Below are 18,442 nucleotides of genomic sequence, written 5' to 3'. Positions count from 1 at the left end.
TAACAAAGAATTACGTATGTTTGCAAGAATGGGATTGTGCTTCAGAGAGGTACGCCCTAAGGTAATAATCAACACTGTTGTTCTGTAAGTGCTTCATATTTGTTGTTAGTCACACAGAGAAAAAAAAAAATTGTTATTCAAAATGTACAGGCCCAGCCATGCTGATCTCAGCCTAGCAAATGTGGTTTACAGGATGGCTGTCACCCTCCATGTCAATAATTGTTGTCTTCTTACTATTACTACATCTGTTACTTCATTCCATACCTATTGCTTCTAAACAGTTGTGTTAACTTCTGTATGCAAACTGAGCACAGCTGGACATGGACATTGTAAATAATGATTTTAATCTATTGATTCTTTCTTTTCTTCTATAGATGAGAATGGATCTACCTCCACCTGCACAGCCGACTAGAGCTTCTTACCCTCTCCAACTTCCCCATCTGCCCCAGATGCCTCAATCTGTCCTACCCCATGGAAGCTATCCAAGCATGTCACCCCAGTCTTCTCCTTCTCCACCATCACCCCCTCCTCCTCCACCACCTCCTCCTCCTCTGCCCAACCCTACCTGCCACTCCACACCCACCAAGTTCACTAAGTACAGCACCATTGCGAGGCTTCACAACATCTCCCAGGCCCCTAATCACTTCATACAGACCCCTCTATTGGCAGCAATGCAACAACAGCAGCAGCAACAGTCAGTGCCTCCGCCCCCTCCCCCTCAGTCTGTGAAACCAGTACTGAACAATATAGCAGCAGGTTCCAGCATCCCACCTCCAGCCCCACCACCACCTCCACTGTCGATGCCCGTGCCAGGGTCGGCCATGGCAGTGCTCAAATTAGGTCCCCCAAGCCCTCAGCCAGAGTTTATCCCTCCTCCACCTCCTGAGGAAGAGCACTTACCTCCTCCTCCTTTGGATCACATGCAAAGTAATGGTGTCTTGCCTCCCCCGCCACCCCCAGAGCAATTTAAGTGCCCTCTAACCCTCAGCACCAATGGCCTCCAAGAGTTCCTGGCTCAGAAATTTCCCCATATGAATTATGACTTTTCTCCTCTCAGCCAAGGTGAGGAGCCTCCTCCACCTCCACCTCCAGTGTGTTTCTCTCCCCCACCTCCTCCTCTTGCCCCACCTAAAACATTCACTGGAGGATTTCCTCCCCAGACAGCACCCAAACCATCTGGACATGGCATGTCTCCTGTCTCCCCTGTAGGTCCACCTCTGTCCCCAACACCATCCACTTCTATGAAGAAGCAGCAGAGCTTCTCTGGTAGCCAGAGCCCCAACCAGCCTCCACCCACCTTGCCCAAACAGCACAGCTTCCCCTCAAAAGCACCAACTTTATCTACCGCCATCTCACCAACATCATCTCTGGTTAAACAGATTGCAAACCAGTTTCCTGGAACTCTAGATGGTCCTAAAAGCCCCATGTCTCCTCCAGTGGTAAAAACCAAGCCCAAATGGCAGCCAGGAGGGCAGGTGCAGCCCCAGTCTCCTGAGTTCCCCCCACCCCCACCTGAAAGTAGCCTAGACTTTCCTCCACCCCCACCTCTACCTCCAGATCCAAGTCCCCCTTCTTCCAAGATGGGGTCACCCATGAAGAAATCCCCTTCCACCTCCTCTAACCTTTCAACCAGTTCATCAGTTAAGAGACCTCCTCCAACTCCACAGCGAAACTCCAGTATAAAGTCCAACTCCTCTGTTGAGTTCCAGGAGTCAAAAAAAGTGGAAGACCTGGTGAGCATGTTTGCTCAGCCCAGCCAGCCTTCCCCCAGCTCATTCTCCACTCCATCTTCTACAACTGGCTCACCATCCAAGGACACCTCGATCAGTTTCCGAGCATCAATGAAACCAGGCAAGATCAACTTGGCAAACCTACCACTGCCTCTACAGGGGAAACCCAGTCAGTCCCGCCAGCCCAACTCAGACTTTCCCTCTCCTCCTCTTGATTGTGACTTCCCCCCTCCACCTCCAGACTCTGAGCTCCTGCCTCCTCCACCACCTGTGGAGTTGCATACCGGAGCTCCCAAAGTGGCTGTAGTAAACCCCCAGCCACAGCTTTTCTCCAACACTTCAGCAAGGAAGCACAGCTCCTTGAGAAAAACACCTCCTCCGACTATGCACCGCCGCAGCAGCGGTACCCCCGAGCCCTTGGCCCTTTCGCCCCCACCACAACAGATCCCTCTTACCCCATTTACCTCTCAGATGCCCCCCACGTCCCCCAAAGGCAACCTCTCAATCCAACCCAACTTTCTTGAGGACCTTAACAGGACTTTAAAGAGAAAGTCCATGTCTAGACACAGCTCCTTGACTTCATCCCGCATCTCGGCCAAGATGGACCCTGTGGCCACTATGGACGACATGGCACTACCACCGCCTCCCCCAGAGCTGCTGCTGGGCCAGCAGAAAAAGGGAGGCTACATGGGTGCCAATATCTCAGGCTATGCAACGCTACGGCGGGGTCCACCGCCAGAGCCACCCAAACGGGACCAAAACACCAAACTGACCAGAGAGTGGTAGATGAAGCATACACTAGAAGCTGTGTGCTGATTGTCTGCTTTTCTCCAATACAAACTATAGACTCTCACAGGCCATAATATGAAAATGACTGACTATGTTAAGATTACTATTCCTCATTTTAACCCAAGTTATTACCACACTATGAAAAAGCAAGCCAAATCACCTACAGTATAAGCTTCTCTGCGTGTTTGTGCCGCTTTGCAATTACGTGTATGCAGTTAGACAAAATAGTGAGAAAAAGAAACTCTGCCATTATTATAAATAGGTACTGCATGGACTCCTGTGTGAGGAAAGGGGAATAATACATGTATATGAAAAGATGTATTTGGAATTTTGGGGTGGGGAGGGAGCTTTTACCTTTTTTATATGAAATTATTTAATACCTGAAATATATTCTTATTTTAAAGTTTAGTTTTTAAACCCTTGACTGTATGCGTTAAACGTGAATAGAAATCAGGATTAATGAAGAGATATGTATATGTGTGTTTTGTCTGAGTGGTTTGGTTGATCCACTCTCAGAAAAAAAAAAAAAGCAAAGGTTTGGTAGTGTTGCCTCTGTTAAATGTGCAAATCTAAAAATTTTCATTAATCCCATAAAAGGTTGCAAACCTACTACTATACTTGCAGTTTTCATTTCACTGCAAGTTATATACTGTATATAATTGTGTATGTGACAAATAAAATCTTGACTCTATACAACTGGATATAAATCCAGTTTCTCATTTCTCATTTCTGAAGAAACTTGTTCTGCTGTTTAAAATAGGACCTTTATTTTACAGAGACTTTCAGACATTTAGATGCAAATGAACCCACTACTTTCGTGAAGCGCTCGTTAGCCTGGCTGTGTTTGGAGTTGGATGTGTTCTGTCTCTGTTTATGTTGGTTACATTGATGCCTATCTGTACATACTGCAGCTCTTCCTGACTTTAACATCTGCTGTTAGATTTGTGGCTATCAGGAAGAAATTGTCTCTCACTACACTACATATCACGTTTTACTGATTTCGTTTATTATTTGAGTTGAGCGGAAAATTTGGAACAGAGTAAGAATTTTTTGTGCCTAAATCTGATCTCATGATGTTATAATGTTACAACAGCAATTCATTGGCGTAATCGATATCCTTTTTTGTGTTTGGCTGCCTAAATGAAGAGGAAAATGGCTAAACTATTGAAGCCATGAGTGCACATTGCTAATGAAGGTTGTTAAAGTCAGGAGTGCTCAAGATAAAATACATGGGGAATTAAATGTTACATTTAAACTGAACAATATAAATATGTAAATCATGCAGTAAGGTGTGCCAGTGCTGTTTTCTTCAACGTGTCTGTTCTTTTGGTACTTGTGATAATCCACATTTTAAGTGGTTAACAACACCATATATCTGTGGCAATTTTATATTTTCATTTGCTAAAATAACAGTTTTTTAGTAAGTCTGACTCCACGAACATGACCATACACGATAAAGAAATACAAACATCACTGTAGTTACTGGTTTCTGGGTGAAAAACGAAGACACAAAGCGCTTGGAGGCACTTATAAAAGTAAAGGGTGGATATACAAATTACTCAGAGAGGGAGATCCAACCTTAGGAGCTGACATTATTTTCATTTTTCCTATTAATATTTTAAACTACATGATTTGACCATTTTGTTGCAACATATTTGAAACCTAACTCACTAAATGTCTTGTTGCAATAAAGTATATTTCTTTGTCTTCTTTATTCTCCCCTAAGGATATAGGTCCTAAAGCATACTGGAGCAAGTTTTAAGGCGATATATGTGCTTTAAAAAAAGAATGCTCTACAACACAACGTCCATCAAGATCTAAATGAAACATGGCCCAAAACATTTACAGTAGGGTGTTGAATTTTGCCGCTGCTTGTTGAGTTTCTCACTTTAATTTCAGAGACCCATCTGATCACAGCAGCAATCCATAGCAGCTGCAAGCTCCAGGACAAACGTTGCTCTGTTCAGTCTGCGGCTCTTACCGCAAGAATATCTCCTCGCTGCTGGAGCTTACTGCATGCACACTGCAGCTCATCCCCCTCAGAGAAATGAACCCACCAGAAACACGGACATAACTACTACACATGTGCTCAGGCTAGAAAGAAATGGGGAGGGAGAGAGAGAGAGAGATCAGGTGTGGTTCATTGCAAATACGTTTATATTCATTATTGAAGTGAAAGAAGAGTAGGTTTTATGATTTACCTTGGACATGTCCCACTTGAACCAACATCTGTCTAGGGATACTGTCAGAGGTTTAAGACACAACGTCTCCCTTATGGCAAAGTTAAGGGTGAGGTCGTACGTATTGAAATCCACTAGCTTAATCTGGGGGGAATCATTTAAAATAAACCATTTAAAAGATTTTGTCACTATGATGAAACAGCATGTTGGGACTAATACAATGTAACACTGAAACATTAGCTTTAGCTTAAAACACATATCCTGGAGTACCCCCTGTCCTGCCATTTTAGTGTTTTCCCTGCTCTAACATGTCCATTTCAACTCAAGAAGGGCTGTTAATTAGTTGAATCAGGTTTTTAAGCAGAGGAAAACACGCAAATGTGCAGCGCATAGGACTCCAGAACCAGGGTTTGGAACCGGTGGTGTTGAAAAGAGAGATGCATTACTCCAGCACACCACCGGAGGGCAGCACTGCCCTATACGACAGACAGCTTATAAGAAGTTTATCTTTGATGTCAAGCAACAAATTAAGTTTTAATACATTTGGCCAGATTTATACACTAGTGTAATCAGGGTGAAAGACAGCCCAAATTAATCAAAAGCTATGAATCAATATTTAAATTTTCAATCCTAAAAAATAACACAAACAAAAACAGTAGAAACCCTCATAGAATTTGTAATGGTTTTAATGGTTACAATGGGAATTATTTTGGTCTTAATGGAAACTGTACTGTCTACTGGTAATTTGTTACCTTCTAGTGGTGGCATGTTATGTCTAGTGGATAACATTAAGGACCAATAATGGTTTTAACAGTTAGCTGATCATGTGTAATGGTAGTTGTAGTGGAAACCGTTAGAATTTCTGTGATTGTTTCTATTTCTCTTCAGTTTTCTCTCTGATTTGTGCACACACACACACACACACACACACACACACACACACACACAGAATTTGCTCAAGATCATAGCAAATGACTGTAATAGTTTTTCTTCGATAGCTTCCTTCCTGTTTGTCGTACAGCGATGTTACTTATAAGTTCACGTTCAGGAACTTTTTGCCATGGGCCAATCTGTCCTGTCAGTCTGTGGGAAATTCATGTTGGTGCAAAAAATAAGGGGTTAAATATAGGATTTGTTTGGACTTGTCCTTACAGCCACCAGATGAACTGATTAGAATTTGGCATTGGCCCAAATATGGTGAAGGTATATAGGCATTTGAGACATTCAAATTGGTAACAAGAAGGACTACACTTATTGGCAATGGAGCTAGCCCTCTTGACTATCTTGGCATAGAATTCTACTCATTTTATTATAAGAGCTACTGTTCTGTGTTAGCCTTGCTTTTTGTCTGGTTGGAGTAGTAGTCATGGTGTCTGTGAAGGGCCCCGACAGTTGCTATAGCCAAGAAGACCTCAACACCCTAATCCGGACACTGTTAGCCTGACAATCCTATCCCAATATTACATTTATATTCAAACACAGCCATTACAATTACCTGACTGACAGCCTTGTGGGTTGCTCTGTACAGGTTGAAGGCAAGAGATATTTCATTCATTTTATCAATAGATGCTGATAGTGCCAAGTCTGCAGCAAGATTGATATTCAACAGAGGCCATCCTGTGAAGTCAAGAGAATTAGCGTTATGTTTGTGGAGAAACAATTAAATGCAATGTGCGACATAAAATATTGTATGTTTTAGAGTTCTTTATGGATTAATTTCTCACATCATAGTCAGTTTAATAAGTTATTGAGCTAGAAATTAGGCTTGGTTGAATGATCAAATCTGATTGGTCAACAGTTGTGCTTTATTTTCATATAACAGCATATAAATCATACATATATATTATACATACTGCATATCTTAGAAATGTCTGAGTATTTTAATCATTTTTATATAAGAGCCAATCAAAAATGAATTTAACCAAAATTAAGTTCTGCAGTTATGCATATTTTATCCTTTGTAGTTTTAAACTACCCATAAAGCCTGAGGTTTAAAAATATATGCACTGTACAAGACTATAAAACCATCAATGTTCTGACCTACCTGAGATGCAGTGACATCGCAAGAAAACAAGAATAATCAAAGCTGATCTCATTTTCCCATCTGTCTGAATCTCTTCTCTTCATTCAGTTGAGTGAGTATGAGTATGAGACTGAATAGCAGTCCTCAGTCAGACTATCACATAGCTGCCCAAGCTGCAATTTAGCACACAATGAACACTCTTGTAGTGGTAATTAAAGCCCTGTGACTTACCTGAGGATGTTGTGGTTCAGAGAATCCATCTACTGGTGGTCTTATTTCACCAGTTCAGTGCTCTTCAGAATTATTGGTACCCTTCATAAAAATTAGCAAAAACAGATAATAGTAGATAATGCATAATAGAACTGGTCATCGATAAATGAAAAGAATAAAAGTGCAATCAGTCTGAGCTCAAGCATACAGGGATGCTGTATAATTGTTTTTTTTTTTTAAGTGGTGCAGTTTTTTTTACCAAACAGCATGGAGTCACGTCCTGTTATTTCTAACAAGTTTAGAGACACATTCAGAGGGATCTTGGTTCACTTCTATGTGAAGAACATTTTAAGCACCTTTATATTAGGTTTGTGCAGGTAGACTTCCTCTTCAATTTAGCCCACGGCTTTTCAGTAGCTTGAGAAGGTCACTGCAAAACAGTGATTTTGTGTCTATTTGTAACTATGTTTGGCTCATCCTCTCTTTAAAAAGCTCTATTTATAGCCAAATCTAAACCTCCAGGCAGAGGAAACTAGAATTTGGGCTAAAATATCCCGAAGGACTCTGTAACACCTGCCACAAAACTGCACCAAATCATCACTGACCTCCATATCTTAATACTGGCCATCAGGTGCCTATCCTTTTATGCAGTCCCATGTTGCCAAATAATGGCGCTCATAACTTTAAAAGAAAAAAAAGAAAAAAGAAAAAAGAAAAGAAAAAAAAAAAAAAAAAAAAAACCAAACCCTTCCACAATGCCAGTTGTAGTTGTAATGAGACTTGGTGAGGTTCGGTAGCTGAATTTTGCGAGATACTTTCATGAAGTACTTCTTTCAATGCTTCCAAGCAGCTTGTTCCTATGAAGGTTGGACGTAAATGTTTCAAACTTAACAACCTCAAGAATCCACTAAAGTGAGCGATTCTACAACTGTGATTTTTGGACTGTTTGTTCTCGCCTTCATCCTCCTCTTCAGTGTGTGAGGACTGTGTGTTCATGGGCCCAATTCGACATGTGAAACTTTTGTTATTACCCTAATTGTGCTTAACGGTGTTCTGCTTTTTTGTTTTGTTTTTTTAAAATACCCTTTGAAGGATTTATTAAATCCACTACCATCTGTTTCTTTTTGGGTTTAAAGTTCTGTGCAACCTAATATGTATACTCCATGGGAAAAGGCACTGTTAAAGGCAACAAAAAAACAAGTTCATCTCAATTATTTTTGCATGTTATTTTATTTTATTTTTTGTAAAGAAAAATGCTATTTAAAGTATTTATAAGATTTTGTTTGAGTGGAAAATATGAATGATTTGCAAAATATTATACACACACCCCTATAAGTCTATAATTATGAAGGCACTGTATAATCAAGGAGTGTGTCTTGGGGTCCCTGCAGGCCCGAGTAACGTGCAGTACATGAATGGGTATTATTCCTCATACACAACCACAGAATACATGTAATATTTTCAGGAATTTAACAGAGAACAATGTATATAGATTGTTACTGCAGTGTGCACTGCATATTCACTGTACAGTATACATAAGACTGCTTTTACAAAGAGACACAAAAATGTCTGTTTTCATAAAATGTCCATAAGCCATGAGAATTCCTTTTGCTTATTTTATTTTCTTCCAAAGCATGTTTAATTATTATGTAGTGTTCAGACAGTGTGGAGATAAAAGTTAATTGCTGGTTTGTGACTGAAATTGCAGTGTACACCACATTGGAATTACAACTGTGAACCTTTGAGATAATCATTGTCCTCTGTGAGAATTATCAGTCCATCTGATCATGATTTAGGAAGATAAGCTTATTTATGTTAAAAACAGTATGTTGTCTGTGGAAGCAAAGTTTATATTTAAGCATTTACCCAGAAGGTTTTCTACTACGTATGCTTGAGTGTTTTCTTATTCTCATGTTTATTCTCATGTCATCTTATCCATGTTTGAGGTACCAATCAGGTACTGAGTATCAGCTTGAAATGCTGGGTTAGTATCTGATTAAAGTTGATGTTTTCTGATCTAACCCATTGATGACGCTGTGAACTTGTGTAACTTATAGCTTGCAGAGCCATTTAATTCTTATCACGATATTATACCAGTATTGGGTATTGGCCGGTACACCAGCAGCACTGCCAAGTTATAAAACAGGCAAACATGCTGGAGTCCAGCAGGATTTTAGAGAAATCTGTATTTTGCAGTCAAGAAGCTTGCACAATTTAAAGCATCTACATTTAATAGTCTAATAATGAAAAAGAATTCCATGAGAAAATTAAATGTTTTAACAAAAAAGAAACACAAATGTTAATATGCAGTCACATGCAAAAGCCTTAGGCATGTGTCAAGAAGTGCTAAAAAGAAAAGATGCCTTCAAAAATAATAAAATTAATCATTTATACACAAAAATATACTATGAAGAGCAGTAAACAGTAATAATGTAAATGTCCTTGTTTGGTGTGACAACTCTCTGCTTTTTAAAAATGCAACAGTAGTCTCAGGTACACTTTCCTTATAAAATTTCCTTTTTACTGAGCATCTTGGGCAATCTGCCACTGTTCTTCTGGAGGCTTTGACTGCCACACTTGCAAGTGTGCTGCAGTGAAATCTGGCAGCCGGCACTAGTTTTTTCTGCCTGACGCATTATGTAATATGTTCATGTCTTTCCTGACATACAACCACTTTGTTGGAAACACAACATGGAAATCTAAAATGTTTTTTTTTTTTTTTACTCACTACTCACTCAATAATGCAATATGTCATAAAGTCTAAGACAAAAATGCTTATTAAAAAAATCTAAGACTTTTGCACAGTGCTGTATACTGTAGTAATCAATCATTCTGCTTTTTGTAATCACTATTCTCCCTCATTACACAGAATATTTTCTTTTCACATAAACATCAAATAACTACTGATCGAAATATTTCAGCAGAGAAGAAAATACGGCCGCACATGATCAGATCCAAAGGTTTTATTATCATACAGTTTATCCATCTGTGTTTGTTTTGTGTCATTTTTGGTCTGGATGCTGCCCTCCAATGGTGAGCTATAATGATAAGTGGTCCCATTTTACAGGCTTGTGTTAAGTGCTGTTTGTGACATTCATCAAACTGGTGTCTTAGTGTTTTAGCTTCAGAGCAGACGGACTGCTGTCCAAGTAAGAGTGAGAAAAGGTACTAAAACAGCACAATTACTCATACATGTGAACAAATGCACAGAACAGCAGCATGCAAATACCAAATTAAATCACTTTTAATAAGCACATTGTAAAGGAAAACTGCAGCACAGTTGCACTCGCACACATGGAAATAGAAATATATAATGTTATTTATATACCTGCAGTCGATGAACAACCACATAAGTTCTGAAAATCTCTAGAAACTGCAAAACTAAACTCATTCTTGCTTTTCATTCATCTGTTGTGTTCAGTTTTAAGACAGTAACGGTCCCATCTCGAATATACATATGCCTGCCCACTTGAAGTAATTTTCATCCCATCTGCAAAAATTTCAATGGGCTTTCAATACTGAGCTAATACAAAATTAACATCTTTAAACACATCATTTCACCAGGTATTATTGCAAGTCCTTTCAAGGAATATAACTGTGCTGCCATTTTATTGCTCCTCAACCTTGCTCTTACTCTGCCCTTTCCTATTCATACACAATCTGAACTTCATGGTGTGGGGAACATTACTCATTCCTGCTGTGAACCAGAGCTGAACATCAGCTAAATCTTTTTAGACAGTTAACGGTGAGCAGAATTGGCAGGCATTACATAAGCAATTCAACGTTACAATATGGCACAAAAATATATTTAAACACACTTCATTGGTACCCGACTGCAAATTCACACTGTGGAAATTCTTAGCAAGAGCATAAACTATTGCTGAGAAATTAACTATAGAATTAAACAGAACAATTAAAAAAAAAAAAAAAAAAAAAAAAGTTAAATTACAAAATATGATCCGTTTTATTGAGCATGCAATTTATGTAGCACTACACATCATATCAAAACTCAACTTGGCTAGTTTGTTAGCATCACTACATAATACATATATACAATAAAAAAAGAAAAGGAAAAAAAAAATGGGGTGAACTCTAACATACTGCATGCTTTGGGGGTTTTCAATTTCTTACCATGGTGATTTTTGCTGCTGAGGTGTACGACTGTAATCTGCCTAATGTAACATTGTTCAGGGGAAAAAACATTGGAGGACTCTCTCTAATTGTTTGTTTAATAATTTCACTCTCCTCAGAGGAACTGCCCCTCTCTGCAAATTTGGATAATTTGTTCCCATCATTTCTCCTTTGCTTCAACCTAGACTTAATTGTTATTACAAGAACGTTAACCATAATTTTCATTTCACATAAAATGCTGTTCAAAGTGAAACTAGTAAAAGTTACAGTCCATGGTATCCTGGGTCGGAATATTATTTAAAATCTAGTTACTTCAAGTGGTAGCTCAGGGAGTTACACAACATATGAGGCCAAAATTAGTCAGATAATTAGTCCCTGCTTAAGGATTAAATCCATTAGTGCACACATTTCAAGCAATTTCCATATGCACAAACTAGTGATCTCCTGGCTCTACTCTGCATTAATTATGCTATAACATTCTGTCGCGCCTTCAACATTTTTTGACTGCTCTCCTGCGAAAAATATGGATGTAGTGTTTCCCTTTTCAACTGCTTTCCATAAAACCTATGTAAACCTATGTTCTTTGTAACACTTCCAGGACATCTGTTGAGAATGAAATACACAAGTTATGTAAAAATAGACAGGGACATTCAGGTTTTTTTTTTTTTAAGCACTGCCATCTTTAGAATATGAATCTCATCTTCAATCACAAAACTACTTCATATCTTTTCTTCTTAGTCAAACACAAAAAAAAAAAAATAGTGGTTGTGCTCCAAATCCTTCATCAAACACAAGAGTAACAGGATTTTATTGTTAGTACATTTTATTATACTCTCATATTGCATTTCTTTCCCTCGGTCCGTGGTGAAAAGTCAACACGGTCCACTTTAATTTCTCGACCATTGAAGTTTGCTCTTCTCACAAATGACTATCACTCCTGCCTAAACATTTGATCTAAGCCATCTCCTGTAACGGCTGTCGTGTGAAGACCCATGTGTGTTAGCTTTAGTGCTGACCGCACTGGTTCAAGCTTCACTCCCTGTAGTGCATGATAGACTCCACATAGTTACCAGGGAAGAGTCCAGTAGTGCCATTCATCACACCCTCATACCAACCATCGTCATTCTTCTTGATAACGTAGATGATTGCGCCTTCCTGGAATGACAGTTCGTCCTCTTTGTCTTGCGTGTAGTCATAGATTGCCACCACTGACATAATATGGGGGGGAGAGGGGAAATCAGGTATTGAGACCGATGATTTATGTACATACAGATTGAACAAGCTACAGGATCATTTAATTTATGGATTGGCAAGTAACTGTCAGCTTCTCAGATCCTGAATGAACTTATTGAGTTCATTCTTTTTAAATGCACTTGGACAATAAATTAGATAGGAATGTAGATGATCAACTGCAAGGCAAATCCCCCAATGGCCAGCTTATTAGGTGTCTACCCTGACATGGCAGTTAAATGCTAGTGGGTACTGCACTGGTATAAGTGTATCAGATAAGGTAGCATCGCTGGAATAATTGAATACCTTAATATCCCTACTGAGAACAGCTTACCACCTGTATTATAGATATAAGTGACAAAAGAGCCAAAGAATGAAGGAGAGAAGTGAGTGCATTTTGTTTAGAAGTGCCTAATGAGATCTAGATGGTTTCCAATTTAAAAAATAAAAGAAAATCTATTTATACAAAACAATTTATTAATTAATGTATGTATACCTACTCATCACTTGGATTTTCTTTCAAGCATGTACAATTAGCCATGCTTGTTTTCAGAAAAAATGCTGAAATCTAATTTGATGCCAGTTGAAGATGCTTAAGTAAAAATATTTAACATGTTCGTGTCCTTTAAGTATAACATGTAAGGAAAGAGCTAAATACCTTTCTCCAAGTAAGCACATGGAGCCCAAGGTGGGTCTTCCTCAGCGTATGGGTCACTGTATTCCACCACCGAGGACTCCTCTTCTTCATAATCCTCCAGAGGCGGAGGAGGAGGCTGCGCTTCTTGAAGCATACTCTCCTCCGTAGGAGGAGGTGGAGGAGGAGCATCTGAAACTGAGAAGGAGAAGAACTGTGAACTGGAGGCCCAAAGCCCAATATGCCATGCAAGCTTATCCATGCAGGAGGTACGATAGAAGATCCAACAGTAAACAAAGCTGCATTTGATTTGGGTACACTCACATGCTTTACGAATGCACAAAGATACACACATGCAGACAGCAGTATCAAAAGTGACAAATCGATACACCAACATAGGTGTTCCTGGTATCAACAGATAGCCATAAGGCAAATATATATATTTTCTTCCTTTTTAGACAGCTCTCTGGGAAGCAGGCAAAAGATGTTGCACTGTTGGAGAGTTTAAGAGGATCTGCAGAACAGTGAAGCTCAAAGCCACTTACTGGTCTCCTGAACTCGAGCCACGAAGCCCGTGAGAGGGAGCTGAGGAGTAATCTGCAGGATGGAGGGGGGAGGGGGTGCCACTGAGGCTTCAGCACACACCACACCGAGTAAAGAGACAGAGACAAAAGGCAGAGCAGGTGTGTGAAACAGAGCAAGGGCCAGAGTGTGGTGGGTGATGAACCAAAGCAGATGAAGGACAGGTGAAGATCAAAGAAAGACAGGAGAAAGAATAGGTAGTTATTTTAGTGTGCAGACAAGCATTTATGAAATAATTAGAACTCGATCATACAGACCACTGCAGTCCACACCAACCAAAGAACTATAGCAAGATACTATGTTGTATCATATACATAGCTTGGCTGAAAATAAGTGAACAGGTTAAGTAGTAATGTTTCTGAATCTAATCCTTCTCACACAATCAAGTGCCAACTGTAGCGACCAGCAGAGTGTACAGTGCCATGGATGGGTTCACTGAATGGTTTGCCTTAGACTGTAAGCCCCCTACCTTGGCCCTGGTTGTAGTATGGCCCTCCGTTCTGCTGGCTTGCAGGCATAGAGGGCTGGCTGCTGACAGAGGGCGGGCGGCGGTAAGGCAGAGAGCCACCAACAGGGGGCGTGATCTGTCTAGGTACAGGCCTGTTCATACTGTAGAACTGAGGAGCAGTGCCTGTGTCCACAGACAGCAAAGAGCAAGACAACAAAACACACCACAAAGACACCACATTACGATTAATGAGCTTAACTCTGGTGAATTTTAAAATGACAAATTGCAAATAAAACACCATAAAGTTGCATTGTGCGCATGGACCACTATTGTGAATACCTTAATGTAATTCAGGGTCCTTTAAATCTGTGGTTTTCCAGCCCTGGTCCTGAACTAGGAATGCCCTGCCCTGCATATTCATTGTTGTCCCTGCTCCAAGTAATCAGCAGGCCCTTTCTGAGTCTATGTGGGAGTGTTAGAGCAGGGAAAGCATTACATATGCAGGGCAGAAGGACTCAAGGACCAGGAATGGGAATCATTCCTTTAGATAAAAGAACAACGAAATACTGTAACTGCCTACAAACGTAAAGTCAGTCAATGTGTCACCCAGTAGAACATGGACAGATCCATAAACATGCATGCATCAACATCAAGATGTTAACTAGGACCAGATAACTTGTGTAGTGAGCATGAAAGCACAGAGTACAAGACAGAACAGAACCGAGCAGGTCTTTGAATCTGGGAGACTTCATTTATAGCCTAAAAATAATAATTTGATGCTGTGGTGACCCCAAAACAAACCAGTTTCACATGCCAGTGTAAACAGTGTTTAGGAAGACCATGAAAGGGAACTAGTTAGCACTCCGTGGGAGACAACATGGGAGGTCAGTGCTAAATGGGTTGCTTTCACACTGTGTGAGTTGACAGACATTTGATTTGGTGGATGGTTCTCAGTGGGGGACTCAGTACCTTGTTAACAAAGCTGCAGTACAGTCCAATTCATTATTACTTAACATACTGCTAGGTGTATTAACACAGTGCTAATGAAAACAAAATGGACACAGAAAAAAAATACAATGTTCTGTCCCATGAGGAGCATAAGGCAAAATGAAAAGGAGCTGAAAAGAAAAGTGCAAAGATTTGATGTTGGTTTGTATAAGACCATGGAATCAGAACAGTCTGAGAGACTGTTTGTGGTTTCTGATGGCACAAGCAGGCAGGGGAAGAGAATAAGTTGTTGGGGTTGGGTGGGGCATACTCACCTTGTGCAGGGGTAGAGGAGGAAGATGAGGAAGCAGAGGAGGAGGCAGAGGAAGAGGCAGAGGCAGTAGCTGCAGCAGGAGTAATGGATTGAGCGGAAGAAGGGGGTTCAGCTAAAGCCTCAGCGGCTTTGAGGGAAATCTCAGCAGGAGCATTGAGGCTGGTTAAGGACTGGGTGGGGGCGGACTTAGAGCAGGCAGCAGAAGGTTGGGTGGAGTTAAGTGAAGCAGAAGAATAGCCGGTGGCACTAGCCGCAGAGGCTTTGGAGGTGAGGAAAGAAAAGATGGATAGTAAAGATAAGAATGAAAGAGGACACTAAAGGAAACTCTGACTTTGTGTTTTGGTTATAGGGATCTCATGAAGGCGTTAGATTGCCACATATCAGGCAGAAAATGGCTAAGAAACGGCTTTATGCTGGGTTTCCTTCTTGCTATTATTCGCAACACAGAAGAAACACCTTAAAAGCATGCTAGAATCTAGGAGCTACACTTGCATGCACAAAACTGTCAATTAAATATAGCAAGTAATTAATTTCAAGGGTAAGTATACTGCAGATAAACTGAAACCTGTTTAAAAGATAAGACAAACAGGAGGGGGTATAAACAAAACGAAACTTTACCCGGAAAGGCATTAGGGGGAGAGGGAGTGGGCACAGCAATCGGCACTCCCACACTGCCACTCCCACTGTTTTCTCGACTGCTGCTGCGACTGCTGGGATGGCTGCCTCCACTGCTCCCACTGCAGACAACACAAATGCTCATACACACCCTGTCGACTTTTCCGACAGCATTCAAACCCCGAAAAAGTACAAAACAGGATAACAATCAAAGCTATTTTACATACTGAGCCCAGGTACATTCACATACACAGACAGACTGGCTAACCTACATATATTCCTGCTAAGAAAAGAAACTAATCTCACAAGACAGCAGAAATGACAGAATATGCCTAGATAAAATAAATAGCAGCAACAAATCCATAAACTTGATAGTACTTAAGAGTTTTTCAGTTATGCTCTAGAGTCCTCATCACTGTTTTACTTCATTATTATTTATTATTACTTGTACCCTCTGTGACAGCGGTTCCATAGCAGGTAAGGAAATCAAAAACCCATCTAAAGTACCAACTGAGGAGAAATATGTTAGGAAAGCAGAGCAGTAGGAGGGTCATCATTCTTAAGAGACAGGGAACTTGCAAAAGAGTCAAACTAAAGAGAAACAGCTGTGATGCCTACATAAACCTGAAGCATTGCACAGCAGATGAGAGCAATGCAGTGAACACATATCTGCTTTTTCAGCTTGTAGTATATCAGGAATTTAGTACACAATCTATAGCTGTTCAATCACCTGCTTTATACAACCCTTTTTACAGCCTGAGGATTCCATATTCAGGCTGAACTTCAGCTAGACCTATAACTGAGTGACAACAAAACCAGGTGCAAAGCAAAGCTTTATGGTTTGATGCCTGACCTAAAATTCTTTATTATTTTTTCCCTGAATATTCATTAATTTATATGTCCAGGTAATAATGTTGTAATTTGCACCATGCTGTAGAAGGTCTGTGGTTTATTTACATTGTATGCATAAAATCCTTTCTTCGTGGTCATCGCTCAAGATGTTTTGTGACATTTGCAACCAACATGCATAAAGGAGAAAGAGGGGGAAAACATGCATCTACTGCTCTTTTTCTGATGCAGCAACCTGAGTAAATCAGCAAGCATCCGAGCCAAGTGGGAGGATTGATGTGTGTGCGCCACAGGTGTCGAAGAGGTTACAGATCTTTCTTGGAAAATGTGTGCATACTACTGCATGATTGCAAGCCTGTGAATGTGATTAAACATGCAAATGTGTCTTTATCTGCATTCTCTGCTGTATCTTTCAGGAGTGCATTGAGGGTGGACACGGCAGATGGCATATTAACAGACCGAGCAGGCAGAGCACAGTTACATAAACTCAGACACAGTGGAAATTTCTCAGGCTTTAAAAGAAGGAAGCAAACTAGTGGAGTAGGCAGAAGTCTTTCACAAGTTTCACAATTCCCACTAGGGGGAAAAAAAAGACAGTTACAGATGAGTCATTTTACTGAATCCATGCACCCTTAGAACCATTAAGTAGTTCCTCTGTCAGTCTCCCCTGGCAGTGCATTAGAAGCTCCTCTTCACCACTGATAGTCTGTTTATATTCTGGTGTGTGGCTTAATACAACTGGTGGTACAGTTCTGGGAACGTTGAGTTTACACGTTTGAATGCTACAGGTAAAACTGTTTGCAAACATCATAATGGTTTAAGTGTGTTTTATCCACCAGCTGAGAGACCACGATGCAAAAACCTTGTACAAGTTGGCCAGCAAAAAAATAATGGTTTTTACAGTGACAGAGAGAGAGAGAAAAAAAAAGAGCGAGAGTGGGAGGATTGGCACACAGGCATGAGGCAGACGGCATGGGTACCTATACGTGCGGTTCCTCTGGTTCAGTGACGCAGTACGCACAGGACTCTGCTGCTGCCCAGGTGCCATGTTGCGTGTCGGGCTGGGGACATAGTCATTAGGAACCACAGGAGGATGCACTGGTTCCAGTGTCCTGTAGGGGGAGTGTCTCCTGTCAGGAGCAGGGTGAAATGACAATTCATAAATTTTGGACAAGCAATAAATTAAGATTTTCTAATTCATTTTCCAAATCTTGAAAGATGTTTAGATGTACTGGTATTATTAGCCATGGCATCACTAAGCTTTTTTTCCCTTCCACAAGATAAAAATTTAAATAAATAAATCATAAACAACAACAACAACAACAACTAATTCATACATTCTTGCCAGAATCTGGAGAAACTGACACAGGATGTTGGGTGCAAGCTCTCTGATGATGACTAAAAAGCTGCAGTAAATTATGACTATGACTATTGAGAAAGACAAAAAATGTCAATGCCTACAAACAAAGAGTGCTAGGTCTGTGGTGTAGGGCCTTGAAGTACAGCACATACCCTATGGTCCCCTTTCCAGGCATAGGAGGGCTTGGAGGTTTTTGTGTCGGAGGGGTGGTCCGAGGAAGACCACCCATCTTCATGCTCTGATTTCCGACCTCAAACACAATGATGAAAGATACAATTACAAGATAAGAATAAAAAAAACCCTAAACATACACAGATACTCTAATGCAGCCAAATGTGCAATACATCATACAGACTCACAAACACGTATAGCTCAAGGGCAGTTCTAGAGGAGGAGCTTT

At 40.4% G+C, this 18,442-nt stretch overlaps 2 protein-coding genes across 4 annotated transcripts in view; one reads left to right on the top strand and one right to left on the bottom strand.

The window, feature by feature from the left end:
• Positions 1 to 3,952, top strand: part of raph1a (Ras association (RalGDS/AF-6) and pleckstrin homology domains 1a) — a 76,640-nt gene extending 72,688 nt beyond the window's left edge. For both annotated transcript variants that reach the window (XM_053627217.1, XM_053627216.1), the window contains one exon: positions 375 to 3,952. In XM_053627217.1, the coding sequence (XP_053483192.1) occupies positions 375 to 2,516 (2,142 nt within the window). In that variant the 3' untranslated portion in view covers positions 2,517 to 3,952. The remainder of the gene's footprint in view (positions 1 to 374) is intronic.
• Positions 3,953 to 10,154: 6,202 nt separating this feature from the next.
• The window catches only part of abi2a (abl-interactor 2a), a 37,159-nt gene continuing 28,871 nt past the window's right edge, over positions 10,155 to 18,442 (bottom strand). Inside the window, exons 4-10 of one of the 2 annotated variants that reach the window (XM_053627218.1) lie at positions 18,195 to 18,292; positions 17,663 to 17,812; positions 15,837 to 15,955; positions 13,979 to 14,140; positions 13,473 to 13,559; positions 12,952 to 13,125; positions 10,155 to 12,271 (exon numbers count right to left, since the gene is read on the bottom strand). In XM_053627218.1, coding sequence (XP_053483193.1) covers positions 12,096 to 12,271; positions 12,952 to 13,125; positions 13,473 to 13,559; positions 13,979 to 14,140; positions 15,837 to 15,955; positions 17,663 to 17,812; positions 18,195 to 18,292 — 966 coding nt within the window. In that variant the 3' untranslated portion in view covers positions 10,155 to 12,095. The remainder of the gene's footprint in view (positions 12,272 to 12,951; positions 13,126 to 13,472; positions 13,560 to 13,978; positions 14,141 to 15,836; positions 15,956 to 17,662; positions 17,813 to 18,194; positions 18,293 to 18,442) is intronic. The other variant, XM_053627219.1, reaches the window with a different exon arrangement.

The sequence above is a fragment of the Ictalurus furcatus genome, chromosome 6, assembly GCF_023375685.1.
Source record: "Ictalurus furcatus strain D&B chromosome 6, Billie_1.0, whole genome shotgun sequence".
In the NCBI taxonomy this organism is placed as follows: domain Eukaryota; kingdom Metazoa; phylum Chordata; class Actinopteri; order Siluriformes; family Ictaluridae; genus Ictalurus; species Ictalurus furcatus.
This window is presented reverse-complemented; position numbering and strand designations above follow the sequence as displayed.